Below are 23,384 nucleotides of genomic sequence, written 5' to 3'. Positions count from 1 at the left end.
ATTTAATACTTAAATGATGACTCAGTCAGTGTGGGCGAGTAATGAGCGAAACTGCTCGAGCCAACCACACACCATCCAAACCAACATATTTCATACCAAGAACAGACACTTATGGTGGACACTCGTAACAATAGGTAATGAATTGGTGGTTTCAGGTTGGAAGAAGTCCTGAAAAGAAAAGCTGAAAGTGGGGTGCGAGTGTTCATCCTGCTGTACAAGGAGGTCGAGCTGGCTCTTGGCATTAGTTCACTCCACTCCAAGCAGACTGTTAACCAACTTCACCCAAACATCAAGGTACTGAGTCACTTGTGCTTTTTAGAGGGAGACTAATTTTGAGGGTCAATCAGTTCACAAAGGTAAGGTGACATGTAATACTGTAACATTCTTGGTCAGGGGAGCCAGTGATTTTATCTGTATCTGGGTCCTAAGGGAGGGATTCTTCTGCCAACACTTTCCAATTGAGCTTTCTGATCAACAACTTTACATTTCAGGCTACAAGGAGATGATTTATTGAAAGACAAGGTTAATATTTTGTGGTGAAATGCAGAGAAGCTGTGTGGGAGACCATGTCACTACTCTTGGAAGATGGTGACTCCCTCTTGTTATAAACTGTAAAAAGTAGAAGTTACCAGGGTGTGGCTGGTCATGACACACCCGGCAGCTTGGGGCAAGTGGTGCAAACATTTCTTCTAAACACTCCTGCCTTGGGTCAAAACTTAGGGAGGCCAGCTGGTGGATATTGAGTCTGTGGTCTAAATTAATGTTTCATGATTGTTCAAGTTGTGAGTGTAAGAACTATGACAGTTCAAAGGACTGCTGTACACAACAGGGTAAAACTACATATACATTGCACTACTAATTAGAGGAACATTGGTTAGGAAGGTGCAAGTCTAGTGTGCAATTATTTAGATATAGGAAACTCTCTTGTAAGTAAACTAACTTCATGCCGACATTTCTCATAAACTGTTTCCCAATGATATGAAGTAGGATGTATTTAGCATTTTATATTAGTGTAAAAGAATCTGTTATTCTTTTTATTACTTTGAATATAAACAGAATAGATTATTAGTAAATTTTTGTTATGTGACACAGGTACTGCGTCACCCTGACCACATGGCCGGAGGAGTGTTGTACTGGGCTCACCATGAGAAGTTGGTTATCATCGACCAGATGTATGCTTTCGTCAGTGGCATTGACCTGGCTTTTGGACGATGGGATGATTACAGACACAAGTATGATCACTGGATAGTTTTCTTAAAGTGTTTTATGATGCTCTGGGCTGTTAGTTTTCTTCAGTATATGAAGAATAACTTAGATAATTTCCATGAGTTTTTAGCACTTGTTTATCCACTTGGGGAGCTTGTAAGTTTTTCAGATGGGTTACAGTTATATTGAGCCATAACCTTACACATGTGTGACTTGCATCATGTTCAACCCTTCAAGAAAAACTATTGAAGAGACTTGTTCAGTTAATTACATGTTATCTTTAATCCATCCCAAGCTAGAAGTGGAGGAACAAATGCACCAAGATTACAAAATATGAAGATATGGATAGGGAGGGTTAGTGTGTGTATAGTGAAGAACTAAGTAGCCTAAACCAGGGGTTCTCAAACTTTTTTCAACCAAGGACCCCTTATATAAATATTGTCAATAATCAAAGAATAAATCATAGTCCAAAGCATTTGTTCATTTCAACCCAAAACCAAAATATCCTGCGAATTGGAATCGGCAAATCTCTCTTAAACGATAAACACACTATTTCTCAAAACTTTTTGTGGACCCCAGTTTGAGAATCACTGGCCTAAATAACCAATTTCTTAGGATGGTCATTGTTTAAGATTTAGGTGAGACTAAAGAAACTTACTTGAGGGGTTATCATATAGTATATTACCATGTGGATGTTTCTCAGATACTGACTGTGGTGTTTAAGAGACATACAGTACTTGGTATAAAGCTGCACCCTCTTCTTATACCAACCACTGTTGTATATGATTTATGATTGAACATCTCTTCACAGGCTTGAAGACACTGGCCATGGTGGGGTACATGTGTCTCAAAGTCCTCAAGGGTTCCTGGGGGGGGCGCTGCAGCATCTGGTACGGGGAACAAATGAGGTGCTGGTGAACACAATGACACAGTCTACACCCAGCAGCAGAAGAACTTCCCTTGATGCCTCCACGTGCGCCGACACAACGTTCAGTACTGACATTAGTTCGCTTCACTTAAACCCAAACGAGTTAGAGTCGCCTCCCAGACGAGATGAAACCCGCAAGAGAGACATTGTTGAAAATCCTCCATTGGTGTGTGACCCCGGTGATGACACTGTAGATCACAGGGAGATAGGAGAAACAAAACTCAACATCGATGAAACTAAAGCCAAATATCCAGATAGTAACATAAAGAATGGAGACAGTGTCCAAGTTTCCTCGGTTGTTGAAACAATAGCATTACAACCTTGCTCCAAGAGGTCACATGCCAGGACCAGATTCTTTAAGCGTGACCCAAAATTGGTAAAAGAAAGTTCCAACGCCGGCGAAGTGAGCAGCGATGACGAGTACCGTGAAGGGAAGGTGGGGAAGAGCATCAGGGACGTGAAGAGGCTGGGCATGGATCTGGTGGAGGAGGTAAAGGAGAAGGGTCGAGAGGTGCGGGCTTGGACTGCCCATAAGCTCCCACAGTTACACCGGTAAGTTAGATTCAATACAATAATTTGCTAACTTTTCTTTTTTGGTTTTAGTAGTTCACTTCCCTTAACCTGCCATACTTCATAAAACTTTAAAAAATTTGTGCAAGTTCCTTACCTAAACCATGATCCAGAGTCCTACAATATGGTCTAACTGATGATGATCGGATACATAACTTAGCTCTCAAATAAAAGATAGTTGACACTTGAAGTTGCATCCACACACCCATAAGCTAACCAGTTGATGTGTTTTGTGTTAATACTTGCTTAGAGTGTTGATGTGTTACACTTGGTTAGTTTACATATTTAGCATAACATTAGTATATGAGACTGTCACTGTGTAAGGCGTTGTAATGTGAACTTGCATGAAGCTGCTAAGTGTTTATTAAAGGAATTTTATTGTGAGGGAAGTTTCTGTAATGAGCTTCAGTAAATAGTTAGAATAAATAGACTTAACACAGTTCATGCACGTTAAGATAATCCATAAGAGTACAGTATGTGTTAGAGTTCTGAACCACTTCACTTAATATCTATCTCCTGCATGATCGTTTGAAATAAATATGAATGTATGGAAGATACTAATAGTGTGGAATCTTTCTGCACGCTTCTGATTCACAGGAGAAACAGTTCGGACTCTGACATTTCAGACAGCTCTTCTGATGAGAGAGAGAACGTGGAGATCTCGCGCAATAGGTTTGTTCTACAGTACTTCCTCTGTTGGTGTCTTTGACTCTACTACAGTAGTTCTAAGTAATGGAGAGGTTACAATGTAGAATAATGTTATAATTAAAGTACTGTATGTATCTTTATATTTTTGAGATCACATATCCTCCACCCTATACTCTATTAATAGTAAATGTCAGTGTTACTCTTATATTCAAACACAATTTGAGATATTGTTAATTCATATTCAGAAGCTTCATCAGGAAATAGAAATACAGTACAGTATAGTATGTAGTGTACTATTAACCCCTTCACATGGTCATTATCCACACTTGATGATGATGATGTGTTTCTTAGTGTTGTGTATTGACCGGCACATAACCTTGTGCCACATCAGGTTCTACAGGCGCCGCAAACACAAGCTGAACTTCAGAAACAGGCTGGAGAGCTGCTCCTCACTGGCCCAGGCTCACAATGTGGTCACCATGGAGGACAGCACCTCTACTCACCTCTGGGTTGGGAAGGACTACGTCAACTGGATCAGTAAAGATCTAGATAACTTGGACGAGCCTTTCAAGGGTAAGATTATGGTTGAATATTGGTTCAGTACTGTACTGTACCATATTACTGTGATGTGAGTATTTAAGGCTGTAATATTATCAGACATCAACATAGAATAGTTATTATCCCTTAAAATATCAGAATATAAATACAGTAGATTAAATACTGAAGAATTGTAGTGACTCTTCAGGTGTTCATCAGCCAGCCAATCAGCTGCCTTGCTACAAACTGATCCTAGGCCTCAGTTGCAAGGTTCAAGTGAAGAGACTGTGGAATCTACAAGGGGACATTGTCTTGTGTGTGTTTTTCTGTACTATAGTGTACAAAGGGGGACCTTATCTTGTATTCAGTGTATATGTATAGAGAGAAATATGAACACAAAATTTTAATAATCTTAAATTCTCTCAGATAGTGTAGACCGCCACCAAACTCCACGAATGCCATGGCACGACATTGGTCTGTTTGTTGAGGGACCAGCTGCTCGTGATGCTGCAAGACATTTCATTGAGCGCTGGAATGCCATAAAAACTGAGAAGGTATGGTGAAACAGGCAGAGAAAGATGGATTAACCTTCATTTATCCAATTTCCTGAACCTAACTCTTGATATTTGTCCACTAGTGATTATATCAAATAGAGTTCCCTGGTGGTGTATGTTGATACTGTACTGCCTCTGGTTATATCATAGCCACTGTAGGTACATGTACAGGTCATCTGTTCCTCTTGTTACCGATGTTTTTTGTCGGAGAATGTGTCCAGTGTCAGCCTTAAACCAATGTTCTACAGTAGGTGTTTGTTATATAAATGTAAGGCACACAGTTTATATATATTTCTTCTGCAAATTATTCTTAAGAGAGACATAATGGTGATCAGCTTTGCTTTGTTTGAATTTTGCTCTGCTTTGAATATTCTATTTTTGCTTTAAATGCTGCTTAAGACAGAGAGAGAGAGAGGGTTAGAGGATCTTCATTCCCTCTGCATCATCAAAGAAGATGAAGAAAACTTCACATCTTGAGCAGCTGTAAGTAACGATAATCACTCATAATATTTCCCACTTATCATTTTTAACTTGTTTACAACTTTTCTCTTAATACTGCATACAGTACTTATACAAGGCCAACCCAACAGTTATAAGGCACTCATGAACAAGATATTATTATTTTACTTCAGTCTTCTGTAAGTATTATATAGAATACCTCCCATATGGGTAGAACTCACGTGTAACCTGAGAGCACAAGACTGTCTGAGAAGGATGATTATGTTCAAACTCTTAACTGGTGGATGACTTGGACGGCTAACAGAAGTTTGCCTCCTCACATACCGTAAGTGATGGTTTATACGGTACAGTACAGGCGTCTCTTAAGCTACAGAAGGGTCACGTTCCTGAAAGTTGGTCTGTAACTTGAACTTTTGTAACCCTGTATTTTGTATGGATTTACATGTATATATTTTATGGTCAGTTCTGTTTCTTCCTTTGTGTTCCAGGCTAAACCGAATCCCAATTACCCGTACCTATTGCCGAGGTCATATGACAAGAAGAACTTTGTGCCTTCTAACCTTCACCCTAAACACAAAGTGAAATGTCAGGTAAGAGAGTTATAAGCTCACCTCAGTATTAGCTGAAGGTGTCAGTGTGCTGCTTTACCCTTATTTTTTAAGTTATTTTTTCCAGCATCTTACTTGTACAGTACTATATATAGATTTACTGATTGATCTTCAATCATAAATAACTCAGCTTATTAAGGTCTATTAATTTTAGGTATTTCATTCTTATTCAGTACACCGACTTCTCTAAATATGTAAGGCGAACCTCTCTACAGTGTAATTTTTTTTATAATTTGTCTATTTTTACCGATCTTCCGACCTGAGAATTTAGTTTACCTGTATTTCCTTTGAGATGATATATTTGATGCATTATGATACTGTACACATTGAAGTGAAGGGCTGTTGCTCCTCTGCTTCAGCCTGACCTCTTTTATATCACCATACTGGTTGATAAATATGTAGATAATTAATAATTGAGTATTTTCTCTGAATTTTCCGGAAAATCATTCCTAAAGCTGGAATTTTCCGGAAAATTTTGGCTTTGGGGACGATTTTCCTATAAAATTTCAATTTTGGCTGTAGGAGAGTTCTGGGTTTGAGGGATTCCGGCTAACGGAGATATTACTCTTATCTTTCCTCAGGTTGTACGTAGTGTAGGTAAATGGAGCGCAGGACTCGATGAAGATGAATCCAGCATCTTTTCTGCTTATGTTCATCTCATCAGTAATGCCAAACATTACATATACATTGAAAACCAGTTTTTCATTACTTGTAGCAACGATAATGCACATATGGAGGTTATGAACTGCATTGGTCATGAAATTGTGAATCGCATCGTTCAGGCTCACGAGTAAGTAAGATTATTCTTCGTGGTATTGGGCTAATTATGTATATAGTGTAGTGTAGTGTAGTGTACCTGTAGTTATCTGGATTTTTGTATCTTGTAGATCTTGTGTTTACATTTAGAGAAGTGATATAGTAATTTTGAGTTGTGGCTTATGTTAGTTGTTTCTTAGTAAGCTTGAGGTGTCATGAAGTATTTTTACTGTTGTTAAGTGAAGTTCATTTACAGAAAAGGTGAAGTGTTCCGGGTGTACATCATGCTGCCTCTCCTGCCGGCCTTTGAGGGGATGATTGGCAAGTCCAGCGGCATTGCAATGCAATACATTGTGTACTGGAATTATGTCAGCATTTGCCGGTGAGGTGATGACATTCAAGTTTTGCCTTAGCATTTACCCCAGCTCAGCATCATGTTATACTGTATTATTTGATGTTGAAAAGAAAGAAATGACCTTGAATTTGGTGATGTGACGTAATGGTGGGCGGACATTTCATTACCGGACAACTAGTCACTGGTGTATTGAACACTATGTTGTATTGATTAAATATACATGAAAATATCTTTATTTTTGAGGCGATGAAGCCATGGTTAAGTTTATACTGAACCGGTGATGACCTGTCCTACAACCTTACTTAACAACCAGCCTCTAGTCTCATAGATTGTAACAGTAGCTAAACAAACTTAAAGTGGGGAGAGTTAGTTGATATATTACTTACTGTGTTAAATGTTTCCCAATTTAGGTAGACCAATAATATATTTCTCCTTTGTGGTTTTAGGGAAATATATTTTATTGAAGACCATTTTTTCAACGAATCTTTTATTTAAATATGAACAAGGCATCATCACTGGTACACATTACTGTACAGGTATACCGTGATAACCGACGTCCCAATAACCGAAAAATCGCATAACCTATGATTACATATAGGGGAAATACCGCGCAAGTTTTTTTGATACCCCAGAGATCCTCGATCGAGAGAGGAGCATCAGAGCTGTTTTGAATTTGGCGGGCGGTGGAGTGGTGCAAATTCCTGCCACGAGAGGGTTCTGCGCACTGCCTCTGACTCTTGTTTACGCTTACCATTCTCCGACTTCGTATTTTTTTTTTATTTCCGAATTTGTGTGTTATGCAAACATGCCTAAATGCCCCTGTAATAGTTTGTCTTATGCTGGCTTGATGTGATGTGATAAGGTGTAATATGAGAGTGGTGATGGACCAACAAAGATTGGTAGAGGCTTGAACTTGCCACCCTAGACTGTCTCTACCATCCACAATGCAGGTAAATAACAGTCTAATTTCGTGCTTTACATTCCTTATTTAATGCTTATTACTCTGGCTTTATATATCTGCTTTATTTTCTTGCATGGCAGTGTGCACGACAGAGATATATCAAGGGTAGGTGGGAGTTGAGTTTTTTGGGGGTGGCCAGTCCCTAACCCCCTGAATTTGTTATATTCTTATGGGATTAATTGCTTTGATAACTGTTGATTCACTAACCGACGACTTTACATGGTCCCTATATGCGTCGGTTATCGGGTTATGCCTGTACAGGTTGACAATCCCTTATCCAAAATCCTTGGGGCCAGAGGCATTTCGGATTTCGGAATTTTTCGGTTTTCAGAATGGTTATTTTTTTATTTTTTTAGCCCACCCGGGCACAAGTCACTGACCCACATTGGGGCCTCGGGGGCGAAAATATAATAATAATTATTATAATAATAATAATAATAATAATAATAATAATAATAATAATAATAATTTATTGGTCTTGGTCGTGTTTCTCACTTTTTATCTTTTTTTCATTCATGTATTTCTTTATTATTATTATTATTATTATTATTATTATTATTTTATTAATACAGTATTATTGTTATTATTATTATCATTATTATTTTATTTTGGTGTATTTTTTAATTAAAAATTTTATTTACTATGAATAATTATTATTATTATTATTATAATTAGTGTTACTATTACATTTTCGACCCCCAGGCCCCAATGTGGGTCAGTGATCTATGCCTGGGTGGGATAAGGCCTGTTTAATAAAAAAAAAATCCTCCACAAAAGAACTTTCGGTTTTCAGAGTTCGGAATTTCGGATAAAGGGTTGTCAACCTGTACTTGAACTGAGGTAATTAAACAGCTTACTTTTATTGAGGAAATCTAACACCCAAAATTATTTTCATGTTCTGGTACCAAAGTTGTGGTTATGGCAATTTTGACCGAGTTTGGTGTTCACAAGTACAGTACAGTACTGTACACTTAAATTTATTAATGTTATTGAATGTCTTGGTCATCTTGTATGACGGATAATTTACTATGGTACTCCTGACAGCGGGAAATCAAGTGTGATTCATTGCCTGGAAGAACGTGGCGTCACAGAGTGGCAGCGATACGTGTCTTTCTGTTCCTTGCGTACACACGAGAACCTTGGAGACCGTCCAGTGTCTGAACTTGTATATATCCACTCCAAGCTTATGATCGTGGACGACCGATATGTCATCGCTGGTTCGGCGAACATCAACGACCGCAGTCTTAATGGAAACAGGGATTCAGAAGTGTGTCTCGTCATTAAGGTAAAGAACTGTACTTTCACATATACTGTTTGAGAGATGAAGGATTGGATACCATACTGTACTTTACATAGAACCTGTGTCCTCTGTGGAGACCTCTCAGTTCAGTATTATGTTGAATCTTATTTATTTGTTTATGTTCACTATATGAGCTAATAGTCGGAACACCACTGTATAATAGCCATGTTTTTGTGTCAACAAGTTTTGATGTTAGTGTTTTGTAAATTAGAATTGCTTATCGTAAAAAAAATTTAATGTCTCAATAACATGTAAGAAATAACATTTAAAGTTGAGAACCTGGTGAGAAAGGCTGCAAGAGACAGCACTCCATGGAGAGCTGTCATCAAGCTTGGAAAATGGCTGTAAAACATTGATGATGGTTATGAGAGTAGGGGTCTTTTTCTTTTCTTTTTTTACTGTATTATTGAAATCATATTTATTCAAATTTCATTTGAAGCAGTTCAGTTTATTTTTCTTCATATTCTTTCTGGTCTTAATATACAATGTATTTTAAATCTTTTTATGCCCCACTGTGTGCAGGGTCTGTGGGAGGCACTTGCTCATCTATCTGTCCATCCTAGCTAAGTTGTCAACAGGATAAGCAAAAGTACTGTACCCAGCTTAGACATGTTGAATTGTTGTGGGCTTCTTTTTAGGCATTGTTTGATCATTATATCAGATTTTAAAATGATTTGTTGGTTTTGTTCTCAAGTTCTGATGATAAATTTCTGTGATTTGTTCTGATTTTATATCTCTTCTTACTGTGTTTAATTATGAATAAGTAGAGGCTACAGTAATGCATAGTTAGTTGTGACAGCCAATAAGCTTCAGCACTTTGCTTGGCTTTTTGTAAACTCTGGCAGTTTTCTTGTTGTCTCTACACTACTGTGTTTGTATTGTTAACAAAAATTTCAACTTTGTGTTAATTCTCAACTTTCTTCCTCTTGAGGTAGTCGGCAGCTACCAAACAGGGAGTTACTACCACCTGGTTAGATATTGAAAGCATAAAATATTTTTTTATGATAGACCCTGCTGCCATATGGCATCACGAAAATTGTGACCAAGTCCCAGGTTGCTGAACTGTCTTTCTGCCTCATTTACACACAATTGCAGGGTCTCAATTGTTTCTCTTACTATTGACAACACAACATACATACAGTAATATTGTTTCTCACTTTTGATCTTTTTTTCATTTTAGTATTTCTTTGCGGTTATCTATTACAGGTTGTGCCTCTAGTCCGGAAACCTCACGGACCATGGAAATTCACCCTTTTCCTGGACAGATAGTGACTTGCGCTTACGTTAGCACTGTTTTCACTGCTTCGTGGTCTCTTTGAAGACATATTGAAGGGTTAAATGTCGTATAGTAGCTTCTCAAATTTCGCGAGTTTTTAATTCAACGTTTTTTTATTTGGACATACAAAAAAGAAAACTACATAATTTAAAATTTTGACGGCGGAAACTCAAATTTCGACGGGTTTGAGCGGTCCGCCAATGTTTAGGCGTGCACAATCGTGTAAACAGCGTCATTTCTCTTATGTACAAGAGATTCATTATTGTTTATTACTGAATGTCTTTTTTATTGAATTAATGTTTATGTGTGCAAAATGAGCAATACAATTCATTAATAAAACGTAGAATATTAAAACACTCGAGGAAATGAGACAGCATTGTTTTCTTTGATTACAAAACCAGTGACTGATTGGTTCTACATATAAAACAAGAAAATGAGACCCTGGTTGTAGCTGTAGTAAAATTAATGTAAAAATTAATATGGTTGTTTGAAGTAATGTTATTTAATGTTAATAAATAGAACAATATAAGTAGCTAACCATTACTGCTAAAGATAAAAAGTGAGATCGCGTATGTAAGTGCGCACATGTGAAAACATATCGTCATTACTCTACATAAGAATATGAAGGCAACACTTATTTACTGTTCATTAATTTCCCGCGGCTTTGTTGTTGTTGTTTTTTACTGGGATTAGCCCACCCGGGCACAGGTCACTGACCCACATTGGAGCCTGAGGGGCGAAAATATAATACTCCAGTAATAATTATAATTCAGATAAGTAAAAAAAAAAAAAATAGCTGTCTATCTACCTATTGGGCAAACTAAAATCGTTCCTGACCACGGGAGTTTCTGGACCACAGAATGCCAGACTAGAGAGGTACAACCTGTACTATTATTATTAGTAGTAGTATTTTACAGTGTTGTTGTTATAATTATTATTTTATTTTAAATTTTGTAATTTTTATTATAAATTGTATTTATTATTATTATCATCATTATTATTATTACTACTACTACATTTTCGCCCCCCAGGTCCCGATGTGGGTCAGTGACCTGTGCCCGGGTGGGCTAATCCCCGTAAAAAAAAAGATGATTTGTGCTTTACCATTATATATACAGTATATTGACCAAGAATAATAAGAGTGAATCAGTGATTGTGATTATAGGGAGTGTGTTGGTCCTAGCCACCTGCAGTGTACGGTACAGTACAGGGGGCACTGTAGTGGGAAAAGTGTAATACAGTATATCAAGTGTAATAACCTGTGGTGCTGATTATAGGGAGTGTGATGATGCTCTTAGTCTCTGCCAAAAAGTCTTGAAATACTTGATGGTAATAATGATACCTCAAAACAAGGAAAAGTACTAGTACAGTAATGTGGATCTTTAACTTTAGCCTCTTAACTGAACAGTAAGGTTTTGTAGTTTTGAAGGTATTTGATGCACATTTTGTATTGCATATTGTGTGTTTGGCTGCATAATGCTGTACAGTAGTTGTCTTACATGTTACTTGTTCTTGTATCTGGTTACTGTATTTTACCTGTTACTAAACACTCAAGATTCAACTCTGCTACAATATTAGGGATACAAATTTGCTGCTACACATCAGTCATATGAAAGATATATATACTGATGAGTAATGTTTGTTGTAGGATCAGGAGTTTGAGGACGGAGTCATGAACGGAAACCACTATGATGCTGGCATGTTTGCTGGCAGTATGAGGAAATATTTGTTCAGTGAACATCTTGGTGTTGTAGACAGTGAAACGCCTTCCATTGATGTCTCTGACCCCATCTCAGACACATTCTTCATAGACATCTGGCAGTCAATTGCCAGCAAAAACGCATTAATTTATGAGGAGGTAAGACACTTTATTTTTATGCTCTCAAGTCTAATATTTTTATAATGTTGACCAGTTAAATCATGTAGTTATTCATTGAGACTTAACACGTGTTACTCACCTCACAGTCTCATGCTTGTGTTTGATAGTAAAACACACTTACTTTACCTGTATTTTTGGTCCACCTGAGAGATTACTGTTCTCTCTGTGTTGCTTACCTGATGGTGTTGATCATGCCACATACTATCACCTGGTTGAGTCATGTCCTGTCATCACACCAACCTTTTCTTGACAGTAAACTTGTGCCACAGTTGATTCTCTCGGACTCCTACATTCCTCATTCTGTTCTTCTAATTTCATGTCCCCTTTGTAAAATCAATTTCAATATTTTTTTCACATACTTAGCCAAGATTTTACTGAGTACTCACAGAATAAGCTGCAATACTTCCCTCGTTAACTCTCTCTACACTTGCAGGTATATTTGTTTCATACTGTGGTTTCTTAAATTAGAGATACCTGAATGGTAATTAGTTATGGAATACAGTACTTTGTTGTCTATTTATCTCATGCCATTGAGTACAGCTCCTCCCCGACTTACGACGGGGTTAGGGATCCAAATCCAGGTCATAAGTCGAAATGGTCGTAAGTCGAAAATGCTTAAATAATACATAGAAAATCTAAAATGGGTGTCTCTTTTTTTTTTCTCAGCACCACAAAACTCCCACTTTTAAGCTTGCCAGCCATTTTAAAGTGAATTACAAGCAAAAATTTTGTCTGTTTACTGACATTGGGACTCGATAATACGTAATTTGACAAAACTTTGGTAAAACTGAGGCAGGTCGTAAGTCGTGGAGGAGCTGTACTTTAGTGAAAAAGATTTAGCAAGAGTGAAAGGAAAACCTCATTAATGCGCGAAGAATTTGTTTAGTGTTGAAGGTTTAAAGCGATAGATTGTAAATTTTTGATGCTGTCGAGTGGAGTGATTGAGGATGCAGTATTAGCCGAGTGCCAGATCTTTGAACTTTTATGACATGAAGGAAATATTAGTGATAAGAGTCCTCATGAATTTAATATGAGGAAAATTATTCTGAAATTGTGTCACTGATATCTGTCTTGTTTATGGTATGATTAATATCTCTTTTATGTACAGGTGTTTTCCTGCTATCCATGCAATAGTGCAAAGACATTTGAGGATGTGGATAAGTTAAGAAGTGCTACAACTCTTGCTGAGGTCAACCCAACAGAAGCACAAGCAAGGCTAAAGGAAATTCAGGTGACCTTCTTTTGTTAAATTGGCATCTTTTTTGTGTGTTGCTTTACGTATATTTTTGTATGTGCTGTAGATAGCCAGATATTTTTTCAGTTCTGTTAGTAAGGTGTGGTTCATATTATATAGTTTTGTTGATAATTTTTTGGTGCCTTCAAATATTATAGGAGTTTGAAATGTTCATTTGGTGTTGTCACAAGCTGGGCTGTAAGATCATTTGTATTTTGTTATGCAAGCTATTGACAGCTATTGTCCTCATCTACCATCTTTCCCAAAGATAGAAAATACAACTGCAGTTTCTTATTTGTTGTACGTATCTACTGGTCTACCGGGTATCTATCTATTTATTTATATATCTATTTGTATATATTATTGTCTTTATATATCTATGCCAGTGTTTATTTATTTATATACCCATCCCCAGCATACTGAGTGAAACCGGCTCTTTGTTAATCCTCCAAATTTACCAACAGGATATCAAACTTAGAGGAAACCCAGAATGCGACGAATTGAACCCGAGTACAGTAGTACAGTGTGTCACAGTTTCTCTTATGGTGTAACAAATATAATCAGGATGGGGAAATAGAACATTTACATAAAAAGTATATTAAACCATAATGGCTTCACACTTGCTGATAGCTTCCACAAAGTTTACATTAATATCAGTCTTATATCTTAATCCAACAATATGCTCTCTCTCTACTTTACAAATATGTTTCACAAATAGATTACAATTTCTTATGACTTCCAGAAAACACTGGATTACCCTTACAACCTGTGGGTTTTTAGAGATACAAAATACCATGTCCTTCACCAATAATACCCAGGGAGAGAGAAAGAGAGCTTATTCTCCATGTTCTAATACGATATCACTAACCTATCCACATTTTGTTTACATTTTTCATTTAAACCACTGCAATATTCTCACATTAAAAACTGTTTCACAAAATCATATTCAGTGATCCCTCGGTTAACGAACACAATTCGTTCCACAGAGTCGTTCGTTAACCGAATCTATTATTTAATTGGAATATTGGGTAATTGGTTCCAACTCACAGAAAAGTACATACAAAGTATAAACAAAATGCAGTACAGTACACTTACTTTGGGGTGTGTATGTAGAATGTTGCTGGTTGATGATGATGATGGGAATTAGAAGTGGGGTTGGAGGAGAAGGGAGAAGAGAAGCATTTTAATGCTTCTTGGAAGGCGAGTCACCTTCCATAATATGTCAGGAACCTCTGGACTGACAGATTCTCTAACATGAAAATCCTCTCCTTTTTGGAGAAGAACACTGAGGGGAATCATCTTTCTCACCCATTCTTGATGCAGTAATTTCACCAATAAAACTTTAAGTTCACCAGCTGTAATTAAAGATTATTTTATGTAAATCAACACTGCACTGCACTATACTGTATATATCAATATGTTAACTAAATTTCAGAATGACCAATAATTTTAATGTAAAAACATAAAAATACTCTGTATTCAATATTCAAGAGACCAACGAACACGATGTTTCCTCCACTGTAAACAAAGTTAAACAGAGACGCTTTGGCGGGTAAGTCAAGCGGTTGATGGGCGCACAAAAAACTACTTCCCTGTACTGCATATATTATCAATATGTTTAATAAATTTTAAAATGACTAATAATTTTAATATAAAAAATGCAAAAATATTAAAGAGCACAACCTCCTTGATATTTACTCTACTGGAAACGAATGTAAACATAGAACCGATTACTGTATTGGCGGACTAGCCGATCAGCGGATGCGCACAACAAAACGTGTTTGTCATAAGGATTTCGTTAATCGAACTGAAAATCCTTATGGGAGCTAATTCGTTAACCGAAATTTCGTTAATCGAACCTTTCGTTAACCGAGGGACCACTGTATTAATGTTCTTTAATCATATCAGTTACTAAAACATCACAAATCAGAAAAACAAAACATATATCCCAAACTTAAGAAGATTTTAACCTTCACAGTGATTATAGGGTGTCAAGAGAAAACGAGACACCTAATGGGATGACTGAGGAAAACATAAGTACAAAACAAGTGTTATATTACTCACAGGAATAAGTCAGGGTTAAGACACTACCTCAAGGGGTTGTCATCTTGGTACCTGACTTGGTGTGCTATTTTCTATCAGTTTGGGATGGCTTAAGACTTTGTACTCATTAGGCAACTTTATTGTACTGTACTCAGGAAATTTGCATTGTTCTCAAGGGGTTAAGGTATTACACTCAAGAGCTTAAAAGTAAACAAGACTGATAAGAAGAATATTTAGGTATTTATCTCTGATATACTGCATAACAAATTTCTCTCTTTTTTTTCTTCTCACACAGGGGCACTTGGTTCAATTCCCACTCGACTTTCTGAAAGACGAGGTCCTTAAGCCCGGTGGGTGGAACAAGGAATCTTTGCTCCCTACGGAAACTTGGACATAGAACCCATGAGGGTGTTGAAACAGCCGTCCTTATTTTATACCAAGCAGGAACTAGAGTGACAGACAAGTATTTTTAAATAGTACCAGTAAAAGGTTTTTATATGAAACAAGTATTTTTAAATGAAATGAAAGTATTTTTTAAATGTAGTGAAATTGGATGTGTAAAGTATTTTTATGGTGCTAGTCAATTCCAATTTCAAAGGTATTGAAATCTTTGGCTTCCTCTTTTCTACTAAATACTTTTTTTTAATCAACATGACAAATAAAATTCCTCCAGTGAGTTTTTGTGATTTAGGTGACTTGATACAGTTGAAAGTGGTTTTGTCAAGTAGGACTTTTAGTAGATAAAGTAAATTGACCAATGAATCATAAAGGAGAGAAAGTAACAGAGGTATTCCCAGTGTATTTAAGAAACTGTAGTGTCCAGGTTTATTAAGAACCTGAAACGTCCAGCCATTTCCCAGATAACATCCAGTACAGTACATAAAAGAGAGTGACTCTATAGTGAATATGAAGTCTTTTAATATGTTGTTGGCAGAGGAATAATTTAACAATTGTAATATGTGAATGTCTAGGAATTACCTGTCACTATTGGAACTCGAGTACGACGTGTGTGACTGTGTCCGCTGCTGTTTGTTCTCGGGATGTACAGTAACGTAGCATATCACCGATGGAGGTACAGTTGGTGGCGGCTCTAGCTCGACATCTTTCACTTTCTGGTTGTGTGGCCGTTGATACTCGGGAAAACCGGGTTTGATCTGAAGTTACGAGTATAATCCGATATCCCCGAACCCCCAAAGATCCATCCACATTTAGGCAGCACTAGTGGCCAAGATGCAAGTAGGTCATCCTACTCACATTAAGTACTAGAGGAACTGTAGGTCAAGTCATCTGCTGGTACTGCTGCTTGCCTTTCTTTTGGTAGATGAATTATTACATGTTTTTTTATATATAATTGTTTGTAGATATTGTGCAAGAAAGCCAAACTTAAAGTAATTCTTGTTCCTGCATATTTTTAGGAGATATAGTTTATTAATGGGCAAAAAGAAGATAATTGTTTATTGTATAGTATTGTTATATATATAGATACAGTGTGCAATATTTATCATGTCCAGAACCATGACTTAATCTTAAGGGCATTATTTGTGATAGACATAAACATCAAACAAGGTAGCTTTGTACTTATCCATCTCTGGCGTGGTAACGTAAGGAAACATCCGTTGGTGACATATTGGCGAATTTACTCAAAATTTCTCTCTTTTTTTTATCTCACAACTACTATACATTGATATTTTTTTTTATTTATATAGTAAGATGCCACTAGAAACTATACATTGTTATTGAATTAATTGACTGTGACGTGTTACGGTATTTTGAACTAATCAACTTCATCACGATGATTCATTTATATAGAAGTCTTGAATGGATGTTTACAGGAGATAATTTGACACTTGTTTATAAATTGATTCATTTAGTCCAGTTGATGTACAGTAGTTAATACGATTCTTTGTGACTTGATTTAGTAGTTATCGTCACTCATCAGTCTTCAGTTATCGGTAATTTGTCATTTTTCCTAGTTATGCTTTTTCGTTAGTGATATTCTCTTAATTTGTTATCTTGTTATTTATCCTTGAGTTCTTCCTACACCATCATTCTCTTTCTCTTCTCTCTCATTATCTTATTCTTTTGTTGGCCCTCTCAGTGACCCCTTAGAACTCCTTCCTCTCTCTATTACCACAGTATAGGGACCTCAGCTACTCATCAGAGAGGGGGGATCATTGTGTCTCATACATTTCCTCTTATTTATTACCTTATGCCAGATAATTATTAATGTGTTTATGTATGTTATTGTTACACATGCTAGTTACTTTACCTTGCTATTGATATCCTGGGTTAGTATTTTAGTTTGTAATGCATTTATGTTTTTGTTCCATAGAGAAAAAATGATTGGTGTCTTGGTTGTTAGGAGTGGATGCCCCCCAAAAGTCAAGGCACTTCCTGGTGATTATTGTCTTGCACTTCATGACCATTTCTGTAGCTTGGGAAATGGATCTTCATATCTTATGTTGATATTATTTTAAGTTGTTGAAGGATATATGATGTTGATTGGTGACAGTGACGAAAACATTATAGATTTTTATTTTACTTGTGAAGAATAAGTTACTCCTAGTGTAGATAATATACTTGGATTCAGTTGTGATTAATTCTTTTATGATCTGTTCAATTTCACTTTTGACATATGTACTGGATGGAAGTACTTAGTAAAGGGGTGACATTAGTGGTTCAAAGTATGTATGTGTTTGTAAATGTGTGTGTGCAATGAGGATATTTATAGTGTGTCTGTAAGCCCAAAGATCAGTCATGCCAACCATGAGTCCAACCTTTAAACATGTACAAAAATTCAATAACTCTAAGTTGGTATATTGCTTATTATTTAACTCATTGGTGCATGACATGTATCTCCTTTGAACACACACACACACACACACACACACACACACATATATATATATATATATATATATATATATATATATATATATATATATATATATATATATATATATATATATATATATATATATATATATATATATATATATATATATATATATATATATATATATATATATATATATATATATATAATCATGCCAGCTTTGTAACCCTGATATCACCCCTTAAATGAATTTGTATGTTATGTTGTGACACGAGACCAAGACTAGGTGTATGTTGCATGTGAACTTTAACCACAAATATGTGGTATCATGTTATGTTCCTCATATGTCTACACACAAAAATGATACGTATTTCACACCAACTCTCACAACATTAGGTAAAACCTTCCAGTATGGGTGACTGTCGCTTCACAGAAATCGCTGTACCTGTACATAATACATTAATGTGTACCTGTACTCATACATGTGTGAGGCAGTTGTTAGGTAAAACCAAGATAAAAATGTTAGTATCAGTCATGAATTTTGGCCACATGATGTACAGTAGATAGAACAACAAGAACAATCTGGTTCACCCACGGTCCACTGTCAACATTAGATGGGAGGAGGAGGAGGAAGAACACCATGATAAAGTACTGTACTCTATAGGATATTGGAACAATTGTGCCACAAACAGTACATGATATACCCACATAAAACAACATTATAATCCCATAATCTGTACTCATTCTTTTGTGTATCCCTGCTACCAACTTCCTATTACTACAGTTTGGGGGGAGTAAGAAGCAGATGCAGAAATATCAACAGACAGACACACACAGTCCAACACCTTTATAGAATTCAACAACTTGCATCAGACTATAGAATGAGACGGGAGCTTTAACTTAGCCAAAACTTACAGTGAAATCATATCTTTTGGTGTAGCTTTTCTGTAAATGTCGAGCCAAATATATTTTATAAGTCTTTATCATTCTGCATATTTACTACGAGCCAGAGATACTCTGTTACGAACCGTCTTATCCCAGATCACAATGTCTTCCTGTGAATATTAAAGATGCTCAGTCATATGCTCAGTGATCTCTTGTGAGCTGTTGTGTGAGGAAAAAAAAATATACTCAGTGATGTCTTGTGAGCTGTTGTGTGAAGAAATAAGGCATATGCTCGGTGATGTCTTGTGTGAAGAAATAAGACATGCTCTGTGATGTCTTTTGAAGAGATAGACATATGCTCAGTGATGTTTTGTGTGATGAAATAAGGCATATGTTCAGTAATGTCTTGTGAGGAAATAAGATATATGCTTGGTGATGTCTTGTGAGTTAATAGACTGTATCACGATCAAACATTACTGCAGCTTTTGTGTGTCTGTTTATTATTTAAGTTTCCATTGTCATGTAAAGGCCAGTCTGCCTCCCAAAGTTTATGCTCTACTGTTTGTTAAGCACTGTCAGATTAATCAATGTGCTTATATAAGTTAATGATGTAAATTGTACTTTTAATTTTACACACATGGGCCTCTTATTGACAACTTCATGACATTTTGTTTTTAGTGATTTTTTTCTCCTCGTATGTACAGTAGGTATTTTAACCTCTTGTGTGCGGTGCCCATACAGTGACTAAATCCTGACTTAATCTTTTGAGTACATTGACTTAATCACTCTTGAGTACCATGACCTATTCCCTTTAATAAGATACCATTTTAAGCAGGTGGTTAAGTCATCATATTCAGGGGGTTAAGGACATTTTCTATCACAAACGTAAAGGCTTATATACGTACACACACACATTCCAAAAGTATCTTTAAGGGGGGGTCCGGTAAATATCAAAATGAACGCCACAACTCCTTATGTCTCGGTAGGGTTGTTAAAATCCCTTGTCCATTGTGTCATATTGTTTAACGCAAAATCCTCATCAACAGGAGTGAAATGTTTTCCTTTGACTTTTGAATATATATATATATTTTTTTAAGTTTTATCTCAGGCTCTATTGTATCTCCTTTTCATGACTTGCTTACATTATCCTTCCTCTGTCCTTAGTCTCTCCCTTCCCTTCTGATCACTTATGGAATTCTGTTTAATCTTTCCTGTATGTGGGACTTGATGCTAAGAACAGAATCCCCTCCCCTGCTTTCCTGCTGTGTTTAACCCCTTGTGTACGGGGTCCTCTCTCTGATGAATAAAACCTGGTAATATTGGCCAAATAAAATATCAAAAGTGGTGTGCCCGGAGTGAAGGGGTCAATGTGTTTTATGGTGTTGTATCATTTATGCTCTATTTTAGTGCCCTCTTTTAATATTTCATTTTGTTGCCATTTGTAACTTGTATATAACTCAGGTTTACTCATTCCTCGGTGGTTCATTCAGCTAATGTTATGGATTGGGTTCTAGAGCGGAGTTTGCTTAGGTTGATTCTTCCAGTATACAGTAATTCACATTTTCTGCCAATGTTCATGTATTAGAAATATCTCCAGACTGTAGGTTGTGATGAGGCAGTGACCTGTGGCAGACATCTTGGTAGTCATTGGTTCAGGCTGGAGGTGTTTCAGTTTGATGATGCATTCTTTTGTTATCAGGTTTTAATATAGTAGTAGCTGTTATAAGTGTGAATATTACTGACATCTGGCTTCTGTGCATTTATACTCTTTTCAGTGAGGAATGATGTTCATCCTTGTGTTTATTTAGTTATATTGTATTTACTGGTACAGTAATATCTCCATTAGCCGGAATCCCTCAAACCCGGAACTCTCCTATAGCCGGAATTGAAATTTTCTCGGAAGATCGTTCCCAAAGCCGTAATTTTCCGGAAATTTCTGGCGTTGGGAATGATCTTCCGAGGGGCACATTTTCCAGAAAGTTTAGAGAAAATTTTCCTTATGCCCAGAAAATTCCGAGGATGGGTGAGTTTTCTTCCGGGTTTGCGAGATGAAAATCAGGTGCACTTTCCAGAAATTCTGAGAAAATTTTCCCGGTTCCCCAAAAATTCCGGGGATGTGGGACGTTTTTCCAGATTTGAGAAATGATGAAATGGAAATTTCTGGAACTTCCGTGAATAAATTTCCTTTACCCAGAAAATTCTGGGGATGAGGGATTTTTTCTGGCTTTGAGAGAGTCGTCTCGTTACCCGGAAATCTCTCATTCCCGGAAGTGCTCAGCACCAATTGTTACAGCTAATGGAGATATCAATTGTATATGGTGTTCCAAGAGCCAGATGACTACCAGGGTGCAAGTTTTCTGTCAAAAGTAGATAGAACAAGTTTATTTTAACATTAAAGTCTCTTCCTGGGGGAGAGGCGAGGTTTGGGCTCAGGTTGTGCTTAGAAAATATAGATAAATTGTTATGTTTGATCCTGGTGTTTGTTAGTGATTAACACAGTAGTACAGGACTCTTGATTTCTTGTGCTGTACATAAATGGGGAAGAGTGACTTGTTGTAGCACTTATTGACTGAACCAACATTGCTTCATTATACTCTGTAAAAAAATCACTTCATGCTGTTGTGGGGGACAGTTTATATTTAGGCAACTGTTTTACTTTTTTTTAAATCTGTACAGTAAGTTGTTTGTTGAAGAATGTGGAATATAGTACAGATGGGGATATGTTGCCACTAATAGAATACTGATTTAAGAGATTACAATTGTTATGTAGTACTACACTACAATCTCCATGACTTTTATACAGTACTTGTTAGTCTTCCATTAGTAAGTTTTACATGTATGCATAATCGTAGAAATGTAATGAAAGGTGCCCGAGTATTTGAGTGTTTTTCAGGTGTGATAGGACTCGTGTGTACCTCTGCTGGGTAGTGTTTGAGGTGGTGCAGTGTGTGTTGAGGCATGACAACCACTTCCACTGTAAAATTAAAATGAGCATTGTAAAAAATTAACTTACAATCTATCACAACTATTTTTAATTGCAGAAATAATCTTATATGGGTATTTCTTAAAAATACTTTGTTCATTTCTGGTAAGTACATGTCATGATATATAGTAATATGCAGCTATGTAAATAACTCTTACATTGAGATTGTATACAATTTAACTATACTTTTTAAATACTGTACATAAGTATTATTTTTAGCTGGGAAGGTTATTGTTGATGGATGGAAAGTGGTGTCATGGTTACACGCATCTGCACCATCTTGGAAGTTTCTTGGTGATAATTAACTGTTTCTTAGGGATGAATCATTGAGTACGGTAGTGATAATTAATTATACTACAGATGTTCTTATCAAGTTTGGAAATTATTACAGACACTGAATTAGATGTGAATACCGTTACTGATATTCAGATCTCTCTTAGTCTGCAGTGAGGCTTCCTACACCACCACTCATGAGCTCAGGATGGGTTACATCAGTATAGTACAGTGTGCCATGTTACTAGAATAGGTATCTTATTCTGTTGTTTGGTATAACCATCAGAAGGTTAATTTCATCATGAATTTTTAGGATACATAAGTTAGAAAATTTAATGGAATTGCTGAACAGTATTTAATATCTTATACAGGTTCACTTAAATGAAAATGGTCCCATAGGCATGTCAGGCTGTTTGGGGCAGTACAATCACTCCTACACTTTCCCCCAACTGTAAAGTCGGGTATCCAGTCTCAGCTAGAAGATCAAAGGGTGATCTAGGGTGACCAGTAGCTCTAAGGACAGGAGGCAAGAACCGTGTTCACTCGCGTAGCTAGGGGGGGACGGCACTTTTGGGTCTGATCATCACCCATATCTGCAGCTACTGGAGACGTTAATCCTTCCCTTTGTATCGGCGGCAAGTTAATCCTTGTCGTGTCTGACCTAACACCTGACCCACATCATCACGGCCACGTCATGAGCTACACCCTTGCTATGAGGCCCCCCGCCACACACACAACCTGTAACCTGTTGAGGATTAAGGAAACAACTTCAAACAAGTACGCCAGTGAGCTCATGTGGTGTGGGTCAGGTGTTAGGTCAGATACGACGAGGATTAACTTGCCGCCGATACAAAGGGAAGGATTAACGTCTCCAGTAGCTGCAAAACCATGCAGTCTCGGGTCATATCAGTTCATGTACAGCCGACCAATCCACCAGTTACAAGCAATTCACTTCAGTTCTGCACAAGTCTCCATCGTGACAAGACGAGGGGAGGCTAGACGACTTTTAAGTTCTCTTGTGTTTTCGATCCAGTTATTTACTTCGTTGGAAGACATAATACTATAAGGTAAGAAATATTAAAGTATTGGTTAA

At 36.8% G+C, this 23,384-nt stretch overlaps 1 protein-coding gene across 5 annotated transcripts in view; it reads left to right on the top strand.

Annotated features, from left to right (window-relative positions):
• Positions 1-18,208, top strand: part of LOC121861204 (phospholipase D1-like) — a 38,928-nt gene extending 20,720 nt beyond the window's left edge. For 4 of the 5 annotated variants that reach the window (XM_042358822.1, XM_042358819.1, XM_042358818.1 and 1 more), the window contains 13 exons: positions 156-294; positions 1,093-1,232; positions 2,018-2,686; positions 3,302-3,376; positions 3,744-3,925; positions 4,316-4,443; positions 5,391-5,492; positions 6,092-6,300; positions 6,523-6,648; positions 8,627-8,867; positions 11,807-12,016; positions 13,146-13,268; positions 15,610-18,208. In XM_042358822.1, coding sequence (XP_042214756.1) covers positions 156-294; positions 1,093-1,232; positions 2,018-2,686; positions 3,302-3,376; positions 3,744-3,925; positions 4,316-4,443; positions 5,391-5,492; positions 6,092-6,300; positions 6,523-6,648; positions 8,627-8,867; positions 11,807-12,016; positions 13,146-13,268; positions 15,610-15,711 — 2,446 coding nt within the window. In that variant the 3' untranslated portion in view covers positions 15,712-18,208. The remainder of the gene's footprint in view (positions 1-155; positions 295-1,092; positions 1,233-2,017; positions 2,687-3,301; positions 3,377-3,743; positions 3,926-4,315; positions 4,444-5,390; positions 5,493-6,091; positions 6,301-6,522; positions 6,649-8,626; positions 8,868-11,806; positions 12,017-13,145; positions 13,269-15,609) is intronic. The other variant, XM_042358820.1, reaches the window with a different exon arrangement.
• The last annotated feature ends 5,176 nt before the right edge of the window (positions 18,209-23,384 follow it).

The sequence above is a fragment of the Homarus americanus genome, unplaced genomic scaffold (assembly GCF_018991925.1).
Source record: "Homarus americanus isolate GMGI-L3 unplaced genomic scaffold, GMGI_Hamer_2.0 scaffold21314, whole genome shotgun sequence".
Taxonomy (NCBI): Eukaryota; Metazoa; Arthropoda; class Malacostraca; order Decapoda; family Nephropidae; genus Homarus; species Homarus americanus.
Note: the sequence above shows the minus strand (reverse complement) of the source record. Positions and strands in the feature narration are given on the sequence as shown.